The 23,587-nt window shown below is 27.8% G+C and overlaps 2 protein-coding genes across 3 annotated transcripts; both read left to right on the forward strand.

Moving 5' to 3' along the window:
• Positions 1-1,253: 1,253 nt before the first annotated feature.
• On the forward strand, positions 1,254-12,757 carry LOC123264725 (ubiquitin-like modifier-activating enzyme 1). The gene is made up of 7 exons (XM_044728158.1): positions 1,254-1,362; positions 1,475-1,577; positions 1,651-1,737; positions 1,816-2,216; positions 5,046-5,948; positions 8,503-9,455; positions 11,675-12,757. The coding sequence occupies exons 4-7, from the start codon at positions 1,850-1,852 to the stop codon at positions 12,638-12,640; spliced, it is 3,189 nt and encodes a 1,062-aa protein (XP_044584093.1). The 5' UTR covers positions 1,254-1,362; positions 1,475-1,577; positions 1,651-1,737; positions 1,816-1,849; the 3' UTR covers positions 12,641-12,757.
• A 2,199-nt stretch (positions 12,758-14,956) lies between these two features.
• On the forward strand, positions 14,957-22,703 carry LOC123264702 (DNA ligase 1). Of its 2 annotated transcripts, none has more exons than XM_044728127.1 (8): positions 14,957-15,044; positions 15,172-15,216; positions 15,380-15,466; positions 16,332-16,408; positions 16,755-17,853; positions 19,659-20,724; positions 21,982-22,179; positions 22,343-22,703. In XM_044728127.1, exons 1-8 carry the CDS (start codon positions 15,025-15,027, stop codon positions 22,514-22,516), a joined length of 2,766 nt encoding a protein of 921 aa, XP_044584062.1. In that variant the 5' UTR covers positions 14,957-15,024; the 3' UTR covers positions 22,517-22,703. The 2 variants fall into 2 exon arrangements, with proteins under 2 accessions (XP_044584062.1, XP_044584063.1); XM_044728128.1 differs by having other exon boundaries at positions 15,010-15,044; positions 15,383-15,466.
• Positions 22,704-23,587: the final 884 nt, after the last annotated feature.

A 23,587-nucleotide genomic window follows, 5' to 3' on the forward strand; every position in this document is an offset into this window, starting at 1 on the left:
TTTATTTTTAAAAATTTGTACTTAATTTTTTTTGTTATAAATTTTTATTTTTAGATACTGTAAAAAATTACAAATAGATTAAGTAAAAATTTGTTTCTAGTCACCATAATTTTTTTAAAAAAAGTATTTTAAATTTTTACATTTTTTTTGACATAATTTATTTGTTTTAAAAATTTTGAAAATATATTAAATATGTTCCAAAATAATTTTCATAAATATCACATTAAAATTGACAGTCATTTAATGATTTTTTAATTTTTTTTAACAAATAAATTTGTTCCAAAAAATTACTTCAAAAAAATAGAATTTTTTATTTTTTAAAATTTCTGTCAATTTTTTTAAAATAATTTAAAAAAATTAATAAATATCTGCTAAATTTAAAAAATTATTTTTATAAAATTTATTTGTTTTAATTTCTGTCAATATTTTTTCTTAATTTTTTATATCAAATGTCAAAAAAAAATTAGGGATAAATTTCATAAATATGACATTAAAATTGGCAGTTCCTTTTTAATTTTTTTTAATAAATAAATTTGTTTCAAAAAATTACTTATAAAAAATTTCATTTTTTATTTATAAAAATTTGTCAATTTTTTTCGCCATAAATTTTCAAAATTTTTTTAATTTTTGTCAATATTTTTTTTTTTAGTCAAATGTCAAAAAAACATTTTTTTTTGACATTTGATAAAAAATTGATGAAAATGAAGTTAGCCGACATTTAAAAATTTTATCAAAATTAATTTAGCAAAGTTTTAATAATTTTTCTAATAAATAAATTACTGGATAAAAAAAATGAGAAAAAAAATTGACATTTAAAAAATTTAAAAAAGTAAAAATGCAATTTTAAAAAAAAAATTTTTTGGAACAAATTTTTTTGTTAAATAAAATTAAAAAATGGTGAAGTGACAGCTAACTTTAATATCATCAAAATTTTTAAAAATTTTTAATTGAAAAAATTCCAATTAAATAATTAAAAAAAAATTTTGACATAAAAAACTTGAAAAACTATAAGTGTAATTTTTTAGAAATATTTTTTTAGTTTTAATTTAATTAATAAAAAAAATCAAAAATTTTTAGACATCTACTAACTTCAGAGTCATAAAAGTTGACAGATAATTTATAAAAATTGTTCAAAAAAAATAAAATAAAAAAACTTACTCTTAATTTCCATCTTCCAAAATGATATAAAAATAAATAAAACCCAAAAAAAGTTAAAAATTTTCCGCGGTATTTATCGATAGTAATTCAAAATGGCGCCAGTCGATAGCATATCACAGTGAGTCATTGAATCGAGTAGTCGCGAATATCTCCGGAGCTTAAATTCCAGTGAATTACCCTCAGCAAATCCGAACAACAATTAAAGTGAGTAAAATTATAAAAAAACAACTAAAACTTATCAATTAATTTTGCAAGACAACATAAAAAATAATAAAAAACTAAATATAAAAACCATAATAACTAAAGTCGTATATAGAACTGGTGCTGCTGGCGGACGAAAGAGGCGACACGGGCTAGGCAACTACACACTACAGTCGAGTCAGACAATAGAGTGACGAAGCGGGGCACAAAAGAGACAAGTAAGAAAGAACGCGAATTATTTTTTTAATTAATTATTTCCCCATGTAAATTAACTTTAACCTTATTTTCCAGTTTACAAAACCTCTCTTTGGCACTAAAGCACCTTTTTAAAAATCTTTAGTATCTATTTCTAAAATTCCGCAGTTCTATCTAAACTAGGTGAGTAAAATAGCTAAGGTTAGAAATGTGTTTATAAAAAAACTAAAAAAAAAAAATAAAATAAATTGTAAATTGCAGAAAGAGAACATAAAAACGGCACTTCTGTGGTCCGATGTCTAGTGTTGAAGTGGTGGAGAGTTCCGTTGACCCTCCAACCAAGAAGCGACGCGTTGCTGCTACAACGGGAGGTGCCGACTCAGTAAGCACGCCAATAATGGCCAAGAACGGCTCAACCCCTCAAACAGGAGGCTCAGCTGGAGATGCAAGCACTAATTTACCAACTACCAGCGGAGACATCGACGAGGGACTGTACTCGCGCCAGCTGTACGTCCTGGGGCACGACGCGATGAGACGCATGGCGTCCTCCGACGTTTTAATCTCTGGGCTAGGAGGATTGGGAGTCGAGGTGGCCAAGAACGTCATCCTCGGGGGAGTAAAGTCCGTGACACTTCATGACAAGGTCAATTGCACTATTAAAGGTAATTTTCAGATCTCAGCCAATAAATAAATAAATAAATGCTCAGGTTATTTAAGATCCGTGATTTATTATCCATATTATGTCTAAATTGTAAATTCCGCAACGTTTCGTTGATAATCTCAACGATCAGGCGTCTATAATTCAATAACAAACCATCATTCACATGTCAACAATATACAAAAATATCTAAATTCTTAAATACATCATTTCAAAAATTAAATTCCATAAAAATTAATTGACAATAAATAAATAAAATTTCTATAATAAAAATATTTTAAAAATACTAAATAAAAATTAAATTCTATAAAAATTGATTTTCAATAAATAAATAAATAAAATACATGGAAAAAACAAGATGACACTGGATATACTCCCAGATTATATTCAGTGATATCTGTAGTGAAAAAAAAAATTCAGATAGTAGCTAGAAAAATCCAGATTATACTGCGTGATATCTGGATTATACCCATTGTAATCTGGATTATACTCAGTGTAATCTGGGATGATATCCAGTATCATCTTGTTCTTTCCGTGTACCTTTGAATAATTCTATATAGACATCTAAGTCCAAATAAATATGCGCTGTATTACAGTCGCATGGAGAAATATGATCAGTAAATTAAATTTTATCCAAAAGTCCATTTAGCTAAAGATTTACGAAACAATAATTGTCATTTGAAAATATGGCAATTATTATCAACAATTAATTAATATTTTTATTTAATATTATGCACACTACTAGCAACCGCGTGTCTAACCTTAGCTACTTTCCAAAACATATGATTAAAAACACACACAAGTCCCAGGCATATAAGGTAAAGTACCCAGTACTTGAACACTTATAAAAATGGGACCAGTACTTGAACAGACTTTTCGAATTGTTATAATACAAAATCCGTAAATTTATTATGAGTAATATAAGCATATTATAATTACTAAATGATACAGTAATTGATTTCTGTAAGTTTTTTCAATTATAAATCAAAACAATTATATTTTTACTAACTTAAAAGTTGACATAAAGAGAATCGCCGATAGATGCTATTTTTTTCATGAAAAAGGTACTAAATCGTAAATATACCATTTTAAGTCAAAAAAATTGTACCATCTAATGAAATAGTCTTTTCTAAATAACATATATTTTTTGCAAAGACATAAACTAGAATTTTTATATTAAATTTAGCGTTCAACTATACCTCGAAATTTTCAAAGCGGTACCCATAACCTGAACAGGCTGAGGCCGTATAATTTTAACAGCACTATAACCTCTAATACGTTTATAGACTAGTGATCAGCATTGTCATTTGTATTAATTACTGCAATTTAAATAAGTTTTATGACTAAAAATTAGTGTAGTTAAAAATTATTGAACGTTTTGAATTGAGTTTTTTTGGTTTATAATTGAAAATTTGCTTTGCCATTCATAAAAAATGTAGTTAAAAAATTAAATACAAATATTTATCATTTTTAAATGAACATATTAAATATTGACAGTATTATTTTTAATATTATTCAATATGTTATATTTGTTTTGATATTTCAATAAAACGTTTAAAATTTTTGGTGCGCCTATTGCCATATATTTTATTAGTTCAACTACTTCTCCCGGAGTGTTCAACTACAAAGGCTTGTCAGAATTGATTGTTCAACTACTACTCCTTTGATAGTCTTTTTTAAAAACGTTGTCAAAATATAATTAATCAATTATCTTTGTTATTTTGCTAATCAATTCAAAATTGTTTAGATTTTCATGAAAATCACTAATTTGAACTAATAATTACATCTTTATATATTAAAAGTAGGGTCAAATAAGTTTTACTTTGAAACCAACTACTGGGTATTTTACTTTATCATCATTTTAAGTAAAAAAAACTGTACCGTCTAATGAAATAGTCTTTTCTAAATAACATATTTTTTGCAAAGACATAAACTAGAATTTTTATATTAAATTTAGCGTTTAACTATACCTCGAAATTTTCAAAGCGGTACCCATAACCTGAACAGGCTGAGGCCGTATAGTTTTAACAGCACTATAACCTCTAATAGGTTTATAGATTAGTGATCAGCATTGTGATTTGTATTAATTACTGCAATTTAAATAAGTTTTATGATTAAAAATTAGTGTAGTTAAAAATTATTGAACGTTTTGAATTGAGTTTTTTTGGTTTATAATTGAAAATTTGCTTTGCCATTCATAAAAAATGTAATTAAAAAATTAAATACAAATATTTATCATTTTTAAATGAACATATTAAATATTGACAGTATTATTTTTAATATTATTCAATAATATGTTATATTTGTTTTGATATTTCAATAAAACGTTTAAAATTTTTGGTGTGCCTATTGCCATATATTTTATTAGTTCAACTACTGCTCCCGGAGTGTTCAACTACTAAGGCTTGTCAGAATTGATTGTTTAACTACTACTCCTTGGATAGTCTATTTTAAAAACGTTGTCAAAATATAATTAATCAATTATCTTTGTTATTTTGCTAATCAATTCAAAATTGTTTAGATTTTCATGAAAATCACTAATTTGAACTAATAATTACATCTTTATATATTAAAAGTAGGGTCAAATATGTTTTACTTTGAAATCTGTTCAACTATTGGGTACTTTACCTTACTTGTACATGTGTCGTTAGTGCCGTCTCACGACAGAAAAGTCTAACTAACCGCGCTATATTCAAAACAGAGTCACACTAAACTTTATGACTTATTTAAACATTTAAATTCACTAAGTAAGTTCGAATAAATACCACTAAAATTCTCAGTATCGGTTCTAAAGTTTACAGTGTTATAAAGATTGCAAATTGTACTATTTCAGACTTGGGATCTCAATTTTACCTCACTGAAGCTGATATTGGTAAAAACCGAGCCGTAGCTTGCTACCAGCGCCTGTCCGAGCTGAACAACTACGTCCCGACCCGGTACCATGAAGGAGAGCTCGATGAAGATTTTCTAAAAAAATTCAAAGTGGTTGTACTTACAGAGACAACTCTAGAAGATCAGCTCCGAGTTTCTGCAATCGCTCGTGCTAATAACATCGCTTTGATAATTGCAGACACTCACGGGCTCTTTGCTCAAGTATTCTGCGACTTTGGCCCGGCGTTTACTGTCGTAGACACCACGGGAGAGCCTCCAGTTAGTGCGATGATCGCTAGCATCTCTAGAGACGCTGAGGGAGTTGTTACTTGTCTAGAAGACACTCGCCATGGCATGGAGGACGGAGATTTTGTCACTTTCTCTGAAATTCAAGGAATGACTGAGTTAAATAATTGCGAGCCTAAGAAAATTAAGGTCCTAGGACCTTATGCTTTTGCAATTGATGATACTTCGTCCTTCAGCGAGTATGTAAGAGGGGGAATTATTACCCAGGTGAAAATGCCGAAAGTGATTAACTTTAAGGAACTTAAGGAATCTCTCCGACAGCCGGAGTTTATTATGACTGACTTTGGGAAGTTTGATCATCCTGAACAGCTGCATTTAGCTTTCATTACTCTTCATGAGTATGTTAAAACTCATGGCAAGTTCCCGAGAGCTTGGAACCAGGAAGATGCTGATAGTTTCTTGGGTTTAGTTGAGACTGTTCAAGAGAAGCATGGAATTGAAACTGAAGTTAAGAAGGAATTGCTGGAGACTTTTGCTAAAATTTCAGTGGGTAATTTTAACCCTATGAACGCTATTATTGGGGGAATTGTTGCTCAAGAAGTTATGAAAGCTTGCTCAGGTAAGCTATTATTATTATTATTTACTATTTTTTCCGAAAATCGGTGATTTTACTAAATGAAGAATTCCATATTTCAAAGCCATTATCCCCGATCCAAATTGATGTTAGACTAATTTTAATTTTTACATTAAATTTTTATTTATTAAATTTATTTTCACAGCATTATTGTCGGTATGAGCACTCAATACCATCTTCGGGTGAATATATCCAATAATTAAAAATTTTTTATTTTTAATTAAGATTAAGCAAAGAAGTTAATTTTTAACTTCCCGCTAAAAAAATCTCAGATTTTCAAAAATCGGGAAGGTATTGGTTTTACCCCGTTTTACAAAAATCGAGTTTTCATCAGATCTCGACGTTTGAAGGTCACAGGAAGCTTCCCTGACTATCCCCGCGAGGGTGTCACTATGTCTGTATGTATGTATGTATGTATGTGTGTGTGTAAGTATGTAAACCTCTCATAACTTTTGAATGGCTTGACCGATTTGATCGCGGTTGGCGCCATTTGAAAGGGCTTGTCCAAACTTAGATTTTAGATATAATTTGGACCAATATATTTCGAGAAATTTACAAAAAACTGTAAAAAAAATTTTTTTCAAAAGTGGTTTTTTTTGGAATAACTTTTGAACGGCTTTATCGATCAACTCCAAAAACTAATCAGCTCTTTTCCTTGAAAAACCACGTCGATCGCCGCTAATCCGGTCAAAATCGGTTGATTCATTCGAGAGATATCGTGCAAGAAAGAAAACCCAAAAAAGTGTTTTTTCGGAATTACTCCGAAATTTATAGTTTGATCAATTTAAACTTAAAGATTTTTTAAAAGGTTTAAAAAACTGCATCGAATACCGCCAACTGCGTAAAAATCGGTTCATTCATTCAAAAGTTATTGCGGTTTGAAAACTCAAAAAATAGTATTTTATCAAACTTTTAGTAGACTTCTGAGCTCGAAGAGCTCAAAAGCAGAGAAATGTTATCTGTTTGAGCTCGGAGAGCTCAAAACAACTCATAAGCTGTATTTTTGAGCTCGAAGAGCGCTCAAAAACAGCATAAGTGCAATTTTAAGCATCCAGGTATGGAATTAGCGGGAAGTTGCAGGCATGGCCTTCAGGGTCAACCGTTTTCCTAATTTTTTTACTCAGTGAATCTTTTTTTTCAATTACTGAAAAAATAATTCGGAAATGCTCAGACCAGGAATCGAACCTGGATCTTTTGGTGTCGCGGCAACTGCTCTAATTATTATTATTATTATTATTATTATTATTATTGTTTTTATTTATTGGCCAGAGTCTAAGTCCCTTCCGGCTATAGTCTAGGCAGGGAAATATTAGGCCGTTTGTTTAAGACTTTCAATGCAAATGTGATAAATTGAAATTTTTTTTTTAAAATACTCAGAAAAATATGTAGATAATTCAATTGTTTAAAAAATAACCATTTTGCTAGTAGCTTTGAATTAAAATATCTCAGAAACTACGTAAAAGTAATCGAGACATGCTGCGTATGAAATTTTAAGAATTAAATAAGGAATAAAATTAGTCAATCCCGATGTCTCTAAGACTAATAGTTTACGATATATTAATTTTTTAATGAAATAAATAATAGTTTAAAAAAACTAAAAACACGCTTTACATAGAAAACCAAACTAAAAAATAGAAAATAAATTTTAATAAATTTAAATTAAGAATAATGTTAAAAATTTCAATAAATATAAATTAATAATAGTGTAAACAAAAAAATGTATTTTATTTTAAAAAAAAGCGTGGGGTGCTTTTTAAGATATTATCAAAATGATAATCACTCTACTCATATCTGTCAATAAAATATTTATAACTATTGACACCATGCACCCCACGCTTTTTTTAAAATAAAATACATTTTTTTTATTTACACTATTATTAATTTATATTTATTGAAATTTTTAACATTATTCTTAATTTAAATTTATTAAAATTTATTTTCTATTTTTTAGTTTGGTTTTCTATGTAAAGCGTGTTTTTAGTTTTTTTAAACTATTATTTATTTTTTACTTTTTAGTTTGGTTTATTTATAAAAGCGTGATTTTTTAGTTTTTTTTTAAACTATTATTTGTTGATTATCAAAAATATTCAGGCGCGCAAATTACCCACGGAGAGTTACTGACATACTGACAAACTGACATACAAGTGAAGCTAATATAAAGCGTGTAAAAAATGCAATTTCGCTCGAGCGCTTATAAACAAATATCTGTAACTCCGTGAAAAACGAATCGATTTACTTTTTTTTTTTTTTTTAATTATAGCTATTGTTGTCTTCTATAAGCAAAAATATCAGCTAAGCTCAAAAAACTAATTATTTAAGTTACAAATACAGTAAAACCTCGATAACTTAAAAATTCTATCTATAACTATTAAAAAAAAATTAAATAATTAAAAACGTCGGCTAACTTTAATATCATAGCAAATGAACAATTAATTTAACAATTACCGACTTTCACGAATCATTCAGACTAATCAATTGCAAACAATTAAACACATAACTATGAAAATTAATAATTCAAAACAATAAATATTATTTACAGGTAAGTTTTCTCCAATATTCCAATGGCTGTACTTCGACGCAATTGAATGCTTACCTCAAGACCGCTCAGAGATTGTTGAAGAAGACTGCATGCCTCGAAACTGCCGCTACGATTCCCAGATCGCTATCTTCGGTCGTAAATTCCAGTCCAAAATCGGAGGACTCAAGTACTTTGTCGTGGGAGCTGGAGCAATTGGTTGTGAGCTGCTGAAGAACTTCGCGATGATTGGTGTGGGAGCAGAGAACGGATGTGTAACAATCACAGACATGGACCTGATAGAAAAGTCCAATTTGAACCGTCAATTTTTATTCCGACCCGCTGATGTTCAAAAGGCCAAGTCTTCAACTGCTGCCAGGGTGGTCAAAGGAATGAACCCGAGCATGAACGTGATAGCTCACGAGAACCGCGTTGGAACTGAAACAGAGAAGGTTTACAACGATGAATTCTTTGAAGTCTTAGACGGAGTTGCCAACGCGCTGGACAATGTGGACGCAAGAATTTACATGGACCGTCGGTGTGTCTACTACAGAAAGCCGCTGCTGGAATCTGGAACTTTAGGAACTAAAGGGAACACTCAGGTGGTAGTTCCTTTTATTACCGAGTCTTACAGCTCGTCTCAAGACCCTCCAGAGAAGAGTATTCCGATTTGCACATTAAAGAACTTCCCGAATGCTATCGAGCACACTCTCCAGTGGGCGAGGGACAATTTCGAAGGATTGTTCAGGCAGAACGCCGAAAATGCTGCTCAGTACATCAACGACCCGCAATTCGTTGAAAGAACCCTTAAACTCCCCGGAGTCCAGCCTCTGGAAGTCCTGGAGCTGGTCAAGACTGCTCTAGTTGATGAGCGACCCAAGAGCTTTGTAGATTGCATCGTCTGGGCGCGCAATCACTGGCAAGACCAGTACAACAATCAAATCCGCCAGCTGCTGTTCAACTTCCCGCCGGACCAGGTAATCGATATTACTAAGAGAATAAGAAAAATTTTGTCTCCAGGATAGTCATATGATAAAATCGGTTTTTTTTAGTGTAATTTAGTGTAATTGCAAAGTTCTTGAACTTGTTCCTTTTTAAGGTTTCACTTCATTCTCACCAATAGTCAATATTATGATTACGCAACATTCAAAAATGCTCTATCTCCAGATACATAATTAAGAAATCACTTTGTATCTTGTGCACGATTGACATTTTTAAAGATATAAGCTCACCCCGACGTTACACTCATCGAGACCTTTCATTTGAGTACCCACATCAATTTTTCATATATTTGATATATTTATATATATTATATATATGTATATATGAAAAATATATCAAAACTGCATGTGGGTACTCAAATAAAAGCTCTTGATGAGTTTAACATCGGGATGGGCTTATATCTTCAAAATATATATTATGTATATGTTTATATGAAAAATATATCAAAAAAGCATGTGGGTACTCAAATGAAAGCTCTTGACGAGTTTAACATCGGGATGGGCTTACATCTTTAAAAATATCAATAATTAAGAAATCACTTTGTATCTTGTGCACGATTGACATTTTTAAAGATATAAGCTCACCCCGACGTTACACTCATCGAGACCTTTCATTTGAGTATCCACATCAATTTTTCATATATTTATATATATGTATATATGAAAAATATATGAAAATACATGCGGGTACTCAAATGAAAGCTCTTGATGGGTGTAACGTCGGGGTGAGCTTATATCTTTGAAAGCGTCAATGTTTAAGAAAATACAGGGCAATTTAACAAAAGTCATTATTTAAGGAAGTTCGAGCGTAACTAATGAGTCAAAATAGTGTTAAAATTTTTTTTTAATTTTAGTTTTCCCAATATTCGTCAAAATTCTTTATTTTAGTTTAAAATAATTTAAACGATTTAATAATTCATGATTTTTACTTATTTAATAAAGTAAAGTAATAAAATGACTTTGGTATTTATTACTTGCCGGAATAAATAAACAGATTTGGCAATAGCGCGCTTGATTACACCCATAACAGAGACGTGGATGAGTGTGTGAGTTAAACATTTCTCTCTCTGTAACTATATTTCTATCCTTTTCTTTTTTCTCAGCTGTTGACGCGATGTTGTCAAATCTTTATTCGAATAAATAGCTGACGATAAACGAGTTACAAACACAAAATTTAACTTTAAATATTTCAAAAATTATATCGGTAATGTATTATTATTAAATTGTTTTTATATTTTGCAATAATCCACGTTTCTTGTGTATAGTTTTTTATCCGTTAAAGTTGGGAGGTTAATATTGAAATAAATAATTAAAGTCTCGACAAAAAGTTTGTCCGCCATAAGACCCCGTGTATAAGGAGATAAAATATGTGATTTTTAAAATTTAATATCTTAGTAACTGAATGGTGAATATTTTTTAAATTTTGGGATTAGATAAATTACGTATTTATTTATACGTATAATTTCAAAGCTCAAAGTTGGAAATTATTTTTTACATTAGATTCGCTCGAACTTCCTTAAAAATATCAATAATTAAGAAACGACCTTGTATCTTGTCAACTATTGACATTTTTAAAGATATAAGCTTATCCCGACGTCACACTCATCGAGACTTTTCATTTGAGTACCCACATCAATTTTTTCATATATTTATATATTTAATATATATTATATATATGTATATATGAAAAATATATCAAAAATGCATGTGGGTACTCAAATGAAAGCTCTTGATAAGTGTAACATCAAAATGAGCTTATATTTATAAAATATATATTATATATATGTATATATGAAAAATATATCAAAAATTGATGTGGGTACTCAAATAAAAGCTCTTGATGAGTGTAACGTCGGAATGAGCTTATATCTTTAAAAACGTCAATATTCAAGAAAATACAGTGCAATTTAACAAAAGTCATTATTTAATTAAGCAAAATTTTATTTATTTATAGTTCACGAGTCACGGCAGTCACATAGTGACTGCAAGGTAGCTAGTATTATTTAATGACTTTAGTTAGCAGACACTTGACAATTTTTAATTTTTTTTTAACCAAAAAATTTGAATTTTCTATTTTTTTTTAATTTCTAAATGTCATTTTTTTTTTCTAATTTATTTGTTAAAGAAATTAAAAAAAACTATTAAATTAATTTTAATTATTATATTTATTATATAAATTTCCCTTCTTTTATCAGGTAACTTCCAGCGGCCAGCCCTTCTGGTCTGGACCCAAGCGTTGTCCAGTGCCTCTCGAGTTTGACGTCAACGATCCTCTTCATCTGGACTACATCGTAGCAGCTGCTAATCTCAAAGCAGCTGTTTATAGCATGCCAGCTAATCGCAACCGGGAAGAAATCGCCCGGATTGTCAGCACCGTTGAAGTGCAGCCTTTCACGCCTAAATCAGGAGTCAAGATAGCTGAGACCGACGCCCAGGTTCAGGTGTCCAACGGAAGTGGCAGTGTTGACCACGAAAGACTCACCCAATTAATTGAAGAGCTGCCGAAGCAGCACGAGCTCAAAGATCTAGTGATCAATCCTCAAGACTTTGAGAAAGACGATGACTCTAATTTCCACATTGACTTTATTGTCGCGGCTTCTAACTTGCGCGCTACCAACTACCGCATCCCTCCCGCTGACAGACACAAGAGCAAGCTCATTGCCGGGAAAATAATCCCTGCTATCGCTACCACTACCTCCGTAGTAGCTGGATTAGTTTGTCTTGAACTGATAAAATTAACTCGCGGGTTTAAAGATCTTGCGCTTTACAAAAATGGATTTGTTAACCTAGCCCTGCCCTTCTTTGGGTTCTCAGAGCCGATCCCGGCGCCCAAGCTCAAGTACTACGACACAGAGTGGACTCTCTGGGACAGATTTGAAGTAAAAGGCGAGCTCACGCTGAAAGAATTCTTGGATTACTTCCAGAATGAACACAATCTGGAGGTCACTATGCTTTCTCAGGGAGTTTGTATGCTCTACTCGTTCTTCATGGCTGCTGCCAAGCGCGATGAACGCATGGGACTCCCCATGTCTGAGGTCGTCAGGAAGGTCTCCAAGAAAAAGCTGGACCCACATGTTCGCGCTCTGGTATTTGAATTATGCTGCAATGATAAAAATGGAGCTGATGTTGAGGTTCCTTATGTTCGGTACACCTTACCTTGACTTTATTAATTGCGATCCATTTTATTGAATAATTATTACTAATAATTATAATTATTACTCAATGATTAGTCCGGTAATCGGAAAAAATAGACCGGAAATTTTTAAGTTATGAAAAATTCATATTTTTTTATTTAAATTATTATAGTATAAAAATTATAATAATAATGTATCACACACAAGATGACACTGGATATCATCCCAGATTATACTCAGTGATATCTGGATTATACTCATTGTAATCTGGATTATACTAGCTACTATCTGAAATTTTTTTTCACTCAGTATAATCTAGGATGATATCCAGTGTCATCTTGTTCTTTCCGTGCACTTAATTATTTTTTAGTTTTTATTGACAAATAAATTTGTTCCGAAAAATTATTTTTAAAAAATTGCATTTTTTATTTTTTAAAATTTCTACATGTCAATTTTTTATTATAATTTTTTTTGCCATAATTTATTTGTCAAAAAAATTTTTAGTTATCAAATATCTGCTAAATTAATTTTCATAATAAATTTAGCAGATTTTTAATAATTTTTAGATTTTTTTTTTAAATAAATTATGGCAAAAAAAATTGACGTAAAAATTTTAAAATAAAAAATGCAATTTTTTAAAATTAATTTGTTTGTTAGAAAAAATTTTTAAGTTGTGAAAAATTTATATTTTTTTTATTTAAATTATTATAATATAGAAATTATAATAATAATTTATCACTCCCAAAATTTATGATATTAAAGTCACAAGAACAAGATGACATTGGATATCATGCCAGATTATACTCAGTGATATCTGGATTATACTCATTGTAATCTGGATTATGCTAGCTACTATCTGAAAAATTTTTTTCACTCAGTATAATCTAGGATGATATCCAGTGTCATCATGTTCTTTCCGTGCAATTTTTTTAAAATAATTTTTTCGAACAAATTTTTTTATTAAAAAAAATTAAAAAATTCTCTAATAACGGCTAACTTTAATGTCATTAAATTTAGCAGATATTTAATAATTTTTAGAATTTTTTTTAACAAATAAATTGTGGCAAAAAAAATTAGAAAAAAAAAATTGACATTTAGAAATTTTAAAAAATAAAGAATGCAATTTTTTTAAAGTAATTTGTTTGTTGAAAAAAATTTTTTTAATTTTTAGTGACTGCTAACTTTAATGTCATCCAAAATTTTCCTGAAAAATAAACACCCCCCAAAATAATCGCTCCATTTTTTACAAAAAAAAAAAAATTACTGTTATAATTTTTATTTGATAATTTTAATAAAATGATATGAATTTTTGATAACTTAAAAACTTTTTACGGGTCTATTTTTTCTGGGATTCGATTAGTCCATAGCCATTTATACAAATTTATATATTATTATAATGATACATTATATACAATGTGTTTAAAAAAAAAATTGTGAGTTTGAGTGCTTAAATTTTTGGTAACTTACTTTTTTACACGTGTGATTATTTAACATTGCATTGAGATGATTAATAATTAATGATAATAATAATGGTAGTTTTTTTTCAAAATTTAAAAAGTTTTTTTTTACTTGGACTTTTCTTGTGAGACTAGGCGGAATTTCTTGGCAGTTATATGTATAGAGTAATATGTAAATTAATGATATACTATTATTAATAATTATAAGAATAATAATAATGATAAATGGAAAATAGATTTTAAATTTAATATTTTAGACACTGCTAGATTTTTGCTGAATATTATTTGCTAAAAAAAAAAAAATTTGATTTAAAATGCGATCAAAATTTCTTGCCCCTAATTTTTACAATGCAATTTTTTTATAAAAATTGTCCATTTAATTACAAAGAGGTGAAAATATTTAAAATAATAAATGTCAAATGGAATTTAAAATTCATGCATTTAATTTTGTAAAAAAATGAAATTTTTGGAGTTTCTTTTTTTTATTTTTAAATTTATTCTCATTTAAATCAAACATAATTTGAATATTGTAGTGATTAATATGGAAATATTTATTACAACTAATTATAAAAATTTAAAGATGTGTTTGGATTGCAAAAATAAATAAATTAAAAAAAAAATGAATGTGTAATTTTTTATTATTAAATTTTTTTTGATTAAATTATTTTTAATTAATTAATTTTTTTAAAAATATTTTTAATTAATTAATTTTTATTAAATTATTTTTAATTTATTAATTTTTATTAAATTATTTTTAATTAATTAATTTTTTTAAAAATATTTTTAATTAATTAATTTTTATTAAATTATTTTTAATTAACTTTTTTTATTAAAATATTTTAAATTAATTTTTTAGATTTAAAATTCAATTTTAAATATTCCCGCCATTTTTGTAATAAGAGTGGGGGAAGACAAACTTCCCGCCAAATTAATCTTATTATTTAGAGGTTAGAAATGGCGCAGCGTTCTATAACGTGAGTAAATAAATTAATAAATAAATATTAATATTTAAATATATAATTATTAAAAATAATATTGAAGTGTTGTTTGACATTTAGTGAATTATTTAAAAATAAAATTTAATAAATTTACTTTTGACAGATCTTTTTTTAAAAGAACCACGACAGAGGATAAAAATGACTCGAGGTATGTTTGCACACAAAAATTAAAATAATATTTATGCTATCAGGATGTTTAAATTGTTAAGAGTAGTTCAAGGTTCAGTTTTTTATTATAAATCTAATCCAGTAGTAATTAATAATTCAGTAATAAAATATTTTTCTAACCGCATTAATATCATAAATATCAGCAGTCAAAAGAAAAGTGACAAGATCATCGAATCAGCTGAAGACTCTGGAAAAAGAAAGCGGGATAATGAAGCCAACACCAGTACTGAGTAAGTTATTTAATTTATTATTTTATTTTATTTAATTTATTATTTTATTTTATTTAATTTATTATTTGATCTAATTTATTATTTAATTTAATTTATTATTTTATTTAATTTATTATTTTATTTAATTTATTATTTTATTTAATTTAATTTATTATTTTATTTTATTTTATTTATTATTTTATTTAATTTATTATTTTATCTAATTTATTATTTTATTTAATTTTTTATTTTATTTAATTAATAAAATGTGATACTAAAATTTAGACATCTAATAATTTTTATAAATTTTTTAACAAATAAATTATAAGTAGCAAAAAAAAATGTCTTTAAAAAATTATAAATGTAATTTTTTTGACATTAAAATCAGCTGTCATGTAATAATTTTTTTGTTTCATTTAATACAGAAATTTGTTCCGAAAAATTGTTTTTAAAAAATTGCATTTTTAATTTTTTTAAATTTCTATATGTCAATTTTTTTTTGCACTAATATATTTCTTTAAAAAATTATAAAAAATTATTAAATATCTGCCACTAATTTATGACATTAAAGTTAGCAGTCACTTAACAATTTTTGAATTTTTTTATCAAAAAAATTTGTTCCAAAAAATTATTTTTAAAAAATTGCATTTTCTATTTTTTAAAATTTCTACGTCAAATTTTTTTTCTAATTTTTTTTTACCATAATTTATTTGCTATAAAATTTTTAAAATCATTTAACATGTGCCAAATTAATTTTCATCACTAATTTTCATAATTTTTTAAAAATAATTTTTTAGTTTATTATTAAAAAAATTGAAAATTTGTCAAATGTCTGCTATTTTTAATATCATAATAAAATATTTTTATTTTTATAAATTTATTTTAGGTCTCCACCTGCCAAAAAGTCGGATAATAAAACCAAGAAGCCGAGAGCACGGAAATCTAAAACACCAAAATTGACAGGTAATTTTATAAATATTTCAAATTAATATTTATGATCATAAAAATTATTATTTTTTTATAAAAATTAATTTAGCAAATATTTAATAATTTTTGTTACAAATTACGGCAAAAAAAATCAGAAAAAAATATTGACATGTAAAAATTTTAAATGCAATTTTTTAAAAATAATCTTTCAGAAAAAATATGATACTAAAATTAGCAAACATTAGAAAATTCTTTGAATTTTTACAACAAATTAATTACTACAAAAAAAATGTTTTTAAAAAATTTACACTTGTATTTTTTTAATTTTTTAAATGTGGAATTTTTATATAATAATTTTTGTATTAATTAATTTTTTTTATAGAAAAATCTAAAAGCAAAAGCAAAGAGACTTTAAATAAATTGTCCTTTGTAAAACAAATTTCTCCTGAAAAAAAGTCAACAAATGGAGCAGCGGATCACGAGAAAAAAGATAAAAAGCTTCCTAGAATTTTAAATTCAGAATCAAGTGACGAAGATGGGCATTTGGCTTTACCTCTTACCCCAGAGGACGCTGAAGAAATTAATTCCAGCAAGCTTGAAGTTAAACCTATAAATGAATCTGAGGATAAAATTAAATTAGAAGAAAAATCTCCTAAAAAGTCTCCAAAAAAATCTAAAGTCACAGAAAATGCAGACGATACAGTAAGTCCTTCATCTTCGTCAGATGAAGAATTGGAACTAAAACCAAAAGCTAAAAAATTCCGGTCTAAAATAATAGACTCAGACTCTGAATCTGAATCTAAAGAATCACCAAAAAAGTCACCAATTAAATCTCCAGTTAAAGACATCCGTAATTTTTTTTCCAATTCATCAAAAAATAATTCTACTTTATCCGAAAAATCAAAAAGCAAGCTTGATAAAACTCCTCTAGGAGCTGATTCAAAAGACGAAGTATACTATCGACCTGACAAAGAAAAATATCACCCAATTCTAGACTCTCCTTGGAAAAAAGGAGAGAAGACTCCTTACAGAGCCTTGGCAGCTACCTTGGAAGTAATCGAGAAAACTAGCTCGCGTTTAAAGATCGTCGAGATTCTGTCGAACTACTTTAGGTCAGTCATAGTGATCACCCCTGAAGACTTACTGGCGAGTGTGTACCTTTGTTTAAACCAACTAGCGCCAGCTTATGAAGGAGTCGAGTTAGGAATCGCGGAGACAACTTTGATCAAAGCGATCGCGCAGTGCACTGGTCGGACGCCAGCTCAGATAAAAGCCGACGCCCAGGAAGCGGGGGACCTGGGGATAGTGGCTGAAGGGAGTCGCTCTAACCAGCGAGTGATGTTCCAACCCGCGGCGCTTACCGTCGGGAATGTCTTCACCAAGCTGAAGGAAATAGCGCAGTCTACTGGAAACGCGTCGGTGACCAAAAAAGTGGACCGGATTCAGAATTTGTTCGTCGCTTGCAGGTTCTCCGAAGCCAGGTATGGTTAAAAATCTTCATAATTATCTTCTTTAGTAGTAATAAGAAAAAAGGTCCAATTATTGGCACTATTAGAGACAAAGTTATGATTTGATTTTTTTTTTAATCAAATATCAATATCGTTGAATTTTGTTTGTGGTAATGTCTCGTAATGTTTTTACTAATCAAATTTTTTAAAATAATAATCACTGATATTTACTAATTAATTTTAAATAATTAAATAGATTATCCGGATTCACCAATTATTGGCAGGTTAAAAAACTGATTGATCTAATTATTGACATACCTTCACCCCAATTATTGACACCTATACTAAGCATGCCTACAATCATCTGCTTATTTTTATTTATCCAAACTTATTATTAAGTAATCAATTTTATTAAAGTTTATTAATAATAATTTCCATAAATGATTAATTACTTTTAAAAATATAAAAATTTATTATAAAATAATTTATTTTATCAGAAGAGTTCAAACTCTTACAGTTAATTTTTTAGATTAAAGTCAAAAAAAGGCGTCTTAGCGCTGTCGAATGGCTGTCAATATGAGATTCAACTTAAAAATTATCAACTAGTTATTGACACCCATTATTTAAATATTATAAAGCATACAATTAATTCCGATTATTCAATTTTATAAATTTTTCATTTATTGTTAATTAAAAAAAAAAAAAGATGATATTATTAGATGAAGAAATTAATTTAAACTCGGCATTTAAAAAAAATGCTTTTCTAATAAAAGTTGTTAAGAAAATAAACGTTCGTAAGCTGGTTTGATCAACTGGTGGTAACTTTATTTTTTTTTTAATAATTAATATTTAATATTTTGAACTGACAGTAATTTTTTTCAATTTTTTAATTAATTAGAATTTAATAAAAATTTATATGATAGTTATTCTTATTACAGATGATTAAATATATTTAAAAATAATTTAGGGTGTCAATATTTAGACCCCTGTCAATAATTGTGGCTTTTACCTTACGTAAATTTTTTTTTATTAAAAAACATTGTCTTCCTTCGACAAAGGCTGTACATTGGTGGTCCCTAAAATAATAAAATATCTTTATAATTATTTTAATTAATTAATATTTTTACATTTAATTATAAATTTAATAGCAAATTTTTTTTTCTTTTTTTGACATCCGCTTTTAAATATTTTCCAAGTGCCGATTGGTTTAAAAAATATTCAACAATTTTCTTATAGATACACTTAGATTAATATTAATTTTATAATTTACATAAGTATATATTTTTTTTGTTCAAAGTATGAAACGCTTTAATTTTAATTAGATAATTATAAAAAGCTTAATTTTCTTCAAGTTAAGGCCAAAAATTTTAATTTTTAAGCTTTCCATACTTTTGATTATATAATTTGTTCCTTTTTACAAAAAACAATTAAATATCAATTATTAAAATTGACTATTGAGAAGTTTGAAAAGATAAATTGTTAAAAAAAAAATATATTGAAGTAAAAAATAAAATTTAGATTTAAAAACTTCTCAATTATCACGCTTAGATTTTAAAAATATTAATTAGTGTTATCTTTTAATTGTGACGAGAGATTAAACAATTGCACTTGATTTCGTCAAAAATTAATTTGTGCTACGATGGTTTTAATAATTTAAATAATTAAAAGCAATAATAATATTATTATTAATTATAAAATAATATTTATCAAGGTGACATTTATTGTTGAGTTGATTTTTGTAGCTTTTTATAAAAAACAATATCAATTATTATTATATATATTTTAGAAAAAAATTTCAGAATAAATTCATAATTCAAAGTAAAATAATTAAATTTTAGGTACCTCATAAGATCTCTGGCTGGCAAGCTCCGGATCGGCCTGGCCGAGCAGTCGGTCCTCCAAGCGCTGGCGCTTGCCTGTGCAATGACTCCGCCTAACCAGGAGTACCCTCCGGAGGTTTTGGACGCAAGTAAGAAAGTTTCCAGCGATGAATTTAAAAAAAAGTACGATGAAATTGCGCTGATTATCAAAACTACTTACTGCGAGTGTCCTAATTACGGAATGATAGTTCCCGTCTTGCTGGAGGACGGAGTAGCCGAGCTTCCTAAAAAATGCAAGCTGACTCCTGGAGTTCCTTTGAAGCCTATGTTAGCTCACCCCACAAAAGGGGTCCAGGAGGTTCTTAAGAGGTTCGACGGGCTGAAGTTCACTTGCGAGTGGAAGTACGACGGCGAGCGGGCGCAGATTCACCTGACTGACCAGGGCAAGGCTTATATTTACAGCCGCAACCAGGAGAATAATACCTCCAAGTACCCGGACATTATTGGACGATTAAGCAACACAAGAGGCGAGAAGGTTCAAAGCTGCATTTTGGACTGCGAAGCTGTAGCTTGGGACCGTGAGAAAAAGCAGATTCTTCCTTTCCAGATTCTCAGCACCAGAAAGCGGAAAGATGCCAATGAAGCTGACATCAAAGTCCAGGTCTGTGTCTTCATGTTCGACTTGCTGTACTTCAACGGCGAGCCGCTGGTCAAGAAGCCTTTTAAGGAACGCAGGGAGTTGTTGAAGGAACATTTTAAAGAGGTCGAGGGTGAATGGTACTTTGCTACCAGTTTGGACACTACGACCATGGAGGAGGTCCAAGAGTTCTTGGAGGTCTCCGTTAAAGGTAACTGCGAAGGCTTGATGGTCAAGACTCTTGAAGAAGATGCTACTTATGAAATCGCCAAGAGGTCCAGGAATTGGTTGAAGTTGAAGAAGGATTATTTGGAGGGCATTGGGGACACTTTGGATTGCGTTGTCATTGGCGGGTATGTTGGCAAGGGGAAACGCACTGGGACTTATGGAGGGTTTTTACTTGCTTGCTATGATCCTGATAATGAGGAGTATCAAAGTCTTTGCAAGGTAATTGGAGTTTTTTTTTTTTTTATTAAGGTAGTACCTCAGATGTTACAAGTGTTAAATTTTTCATACAAAGCCTTATTTATTTTATTTTTTATCATGGATACACGGAAAAAACAAGATGACACTGGATATCATCCCAGATTATACTCAGTGATATTTGGTGAAAAAAATTTCAGATAGTGATATCTGGATTATACTAGCTACTATCTGAAAATTTTTTTTATTCAATATAATCTGGGATGATGTTCAGTGTCATCTTGTTTTTTCCGTGCAGTTACTGTTTCCTCCTTGTTTAAAAATAATCATTGAAAAAAAAATTTTTAAAATTCGCTCTATGCAAATTTTATATCTATAGATATATACTGCGAAATTGAAATTTTTTTTATTATATGTTTCAATTACAATCTGTTATTTTATAACAATAAATCATTTTTGTGAGAAATTGAAATCAATTAAAATTATTAAAAAAAATTTTAATCTCATGATCGTGAATTTTTTTCAATGAATATTTTTAAACAGGACTGTGATCACAAATCAATAGATAGATAAAAAATTTTATTTGACTCTGGTTTACATTTGTATATAATATAACTCAGTGCAAAATTAATTAATTGATTGAAGGTTTACAATTAAATTTAATTTTAAATTTCAATAAAATACAGATAGATCATTTAATTACAAAGAAATTATTTAAAGTCATAATTCAACATTGTTAATAGAAAATAATATTTTAAATGAGATCAAAATGATAATTGATATTATTAATTATCATGTTGAAAAAAGGTGAAAAATATACATCAAAGATTATATCTAAAATTAAATAACATTAATTAAAATTTAATTAAATAAGCAAGTGTTTTTTAATATTTTACGTGAATGCATTAAACGTGCCACCATAAAATTCAATTTCACTATTATTATAGTTGTAATAATAATAATAATAATAGTAGATTTTAATGTAACATTAATCTTATTTTAATTTACGTAGTTGATTTTTTTTATGCTAAGTTGCATTTTTTTTTTTAATTTTTGAATTTTTCATTAATTATTATCATCACCTAAATTTTAAAAGCTAAGTATTTTTTTTTTCTTTCGAGCTTTTAAAAAATTTAGTGGATTTATTATTTGACTATAATTTATTATTATATTATTATTAATATGTCAAATTTTATCAAATTTTGAACTGTGAATCTCTGAGGGTACTACCTTGATAATTTTTAATTAGTAATTATTAATTTGTAAAATTTTATTTTTTAGATTGGAACAGGATTCAGTGAAGAAGACCTTGCAAAACACACAGCATTGTTAAAAGAGCATTTGATACCCTCGCCAAAGTCTTATTATCGATACGATTCATCCCACGAGCCAGATCATTGGTTTGAACCAACCCAAGTTTGGGAAATAAAATGCGCTGACTTATCATTGTCACCTGTTCATCGTGCTGCTGCTGGAATTGTAAGATATTCTTTCTTTTGATTTATTTTTTTTTTTTTATGATACTGAAATTATTTATTTATTTATTTAATTTAAAACTGTAAATGCAATTTTAATTATTTAAAAAAAAAAAAGTCGGCTAATTTTAGTATTATAAATATTAATCGAATTTTTTAATCTCCAGGTGGATTCTGTCAAAGGAATATCTCTAAGATTCCCAAGATTTATCCGTGTACGCGATGACAAAAAATCAGAGGACGCAACATCAGCTCAGCAGGTCGCTGATATGTACAAAAGTCAAGAGCAAATAGTTAATCAACATTCTGCTTCGACGTTGAATGAAGAAGATTTTTACTAATTTTTTACGCAGCGTATTTAATTTTTATTGATAAATCCAGTTTTAATTGTAAATGAATTATTGGTAAATTATTGATAAATTTATTTTCAGAAATTTTATTTTTCTATGTCATAAACTTTGGAATGAAATAAAATTTTTGATTTAATCAATTTTAAAATAAAATATCTGAAAATATATTTATGCAACCCGATCTTATTAATGTTTTTAAATTATTAATAAGTGACAATAATTACTAAAATATTTAAGCGCACTATAACAATTATTGTAAACAAAATTGATCATGTCATCGTATATAAGTGAAGTATCATTAATTATCAGCTTAAAATTTTCTTTTTAGTCCTAGATTTGCAATTTTAAATTAAAATTATTTCTAAATAATTTAATTGACACAAAAGGAAAAAAATTTAATGATATTAAAGTTAGCCGACATTAAAAAATTTTTGGATTTTTTTCAACAATTAAATTGCGAGTAAAAAAATAATGAGAATTAATATAGCAGATATTTAATGATTTTTAGAATTTTTTAACAAATAAATTATGGTAAAAAAAATGAGAAAAAAAATTGAAATGTAAAAAATTAGAAGTGCAATTTTTTAAAAATGATTTTTCAGAAAAAATTTATTTGTTAAATAAAGATAAAAATAATCATCAAGTGACTGCTAAATTTAATGTTAAAAAAAATTGATGAAAATTAAGTTAGCCGACATTTAAAAATTTTTAGAATTTTTTTTTATTAAAGAAATGATTACAAACAAATAAAAAAAAATTTTCATTTGTAAAAAATTTAAAAAACTGTAAGTGCAATTTTTTAAAAATATTTTTTTCTTCTAATTTAATTATTAAAAAAAAAAATAAAAATCGTTGGCTAACTTTAGTATTATAAAAAATTGCAGGTATATTTTTAAAAATTTTCTACATGTGAAATTTTTTCTTTTAATTTTTTTATAATAATTTTTTCAATATCAAAAATTATAAAAATTTTCATGTCGGCTAAATTTAATTTTAAAAAAAATTGACAGCTGTTCGTATAATTTTACTTCACTAATTAAACACTAGAGAGCGCTTTTTCCA

The sequence above is a fragment of the Cotesia glomerata genome, linkage group LG5, assembly GCF_020080835.1.
Source record: "Cotesia glomerata isolate CgM1 linkage group LG5, MPM_Cglom_v2.3, whole genome shotgun sequence".
NCBI classification, from domain to species: domain Eukaryota; kingdom Metazoa; phylum Arthropoda; class Insecta; order Hymenoptera; family Braconidae; genus Cotesia; species Cotesia glomerata.

Bases quoted from the DNA above. Each gene is read 5' to 3' on its own strand.
- LOC123264725 (XM_044728158.1), top strand. From the start codon at position 1,850: ATGTCTAGTGTTGAAGTGGTGGAGAGTTCCGTTGACCCTCCAACCAAG. The intron at 2,217-5,045 runs GTAATTTTCAGA...GTACTATTTCAG, and splicing joins GGTCAATTGCACTATTAAAG to ACTTGGGATCTCAATTTTAC. The intron at 5,949-8,502 runs GTAAGCTATTAT...TATTATTTACAG, and splicing joins AGTTATGAAAGCTTGCTCAG to GTAAGTTTTCTCCAATATTC.
- LOC123264702 (XM_044728127.1), top strand. From the start codon at position 15,025: ATGGCGCAGCGTTCTATAAC. The intron at 16,409-16,754 runs GTAATTTTATAA...TTTTTTTTATAG, and splicing joins TAAAACACCAAAATTGACAG to AAAAATCTAAAAGCAAAAGC. The intron at 17,854-19,658 runs GTATGGTTAAAA...ATTAAATTTTAG, and splicing joins TGCAGGTTCTCCGAAGCCAG to GTACCTCATAAGATCTCTGG.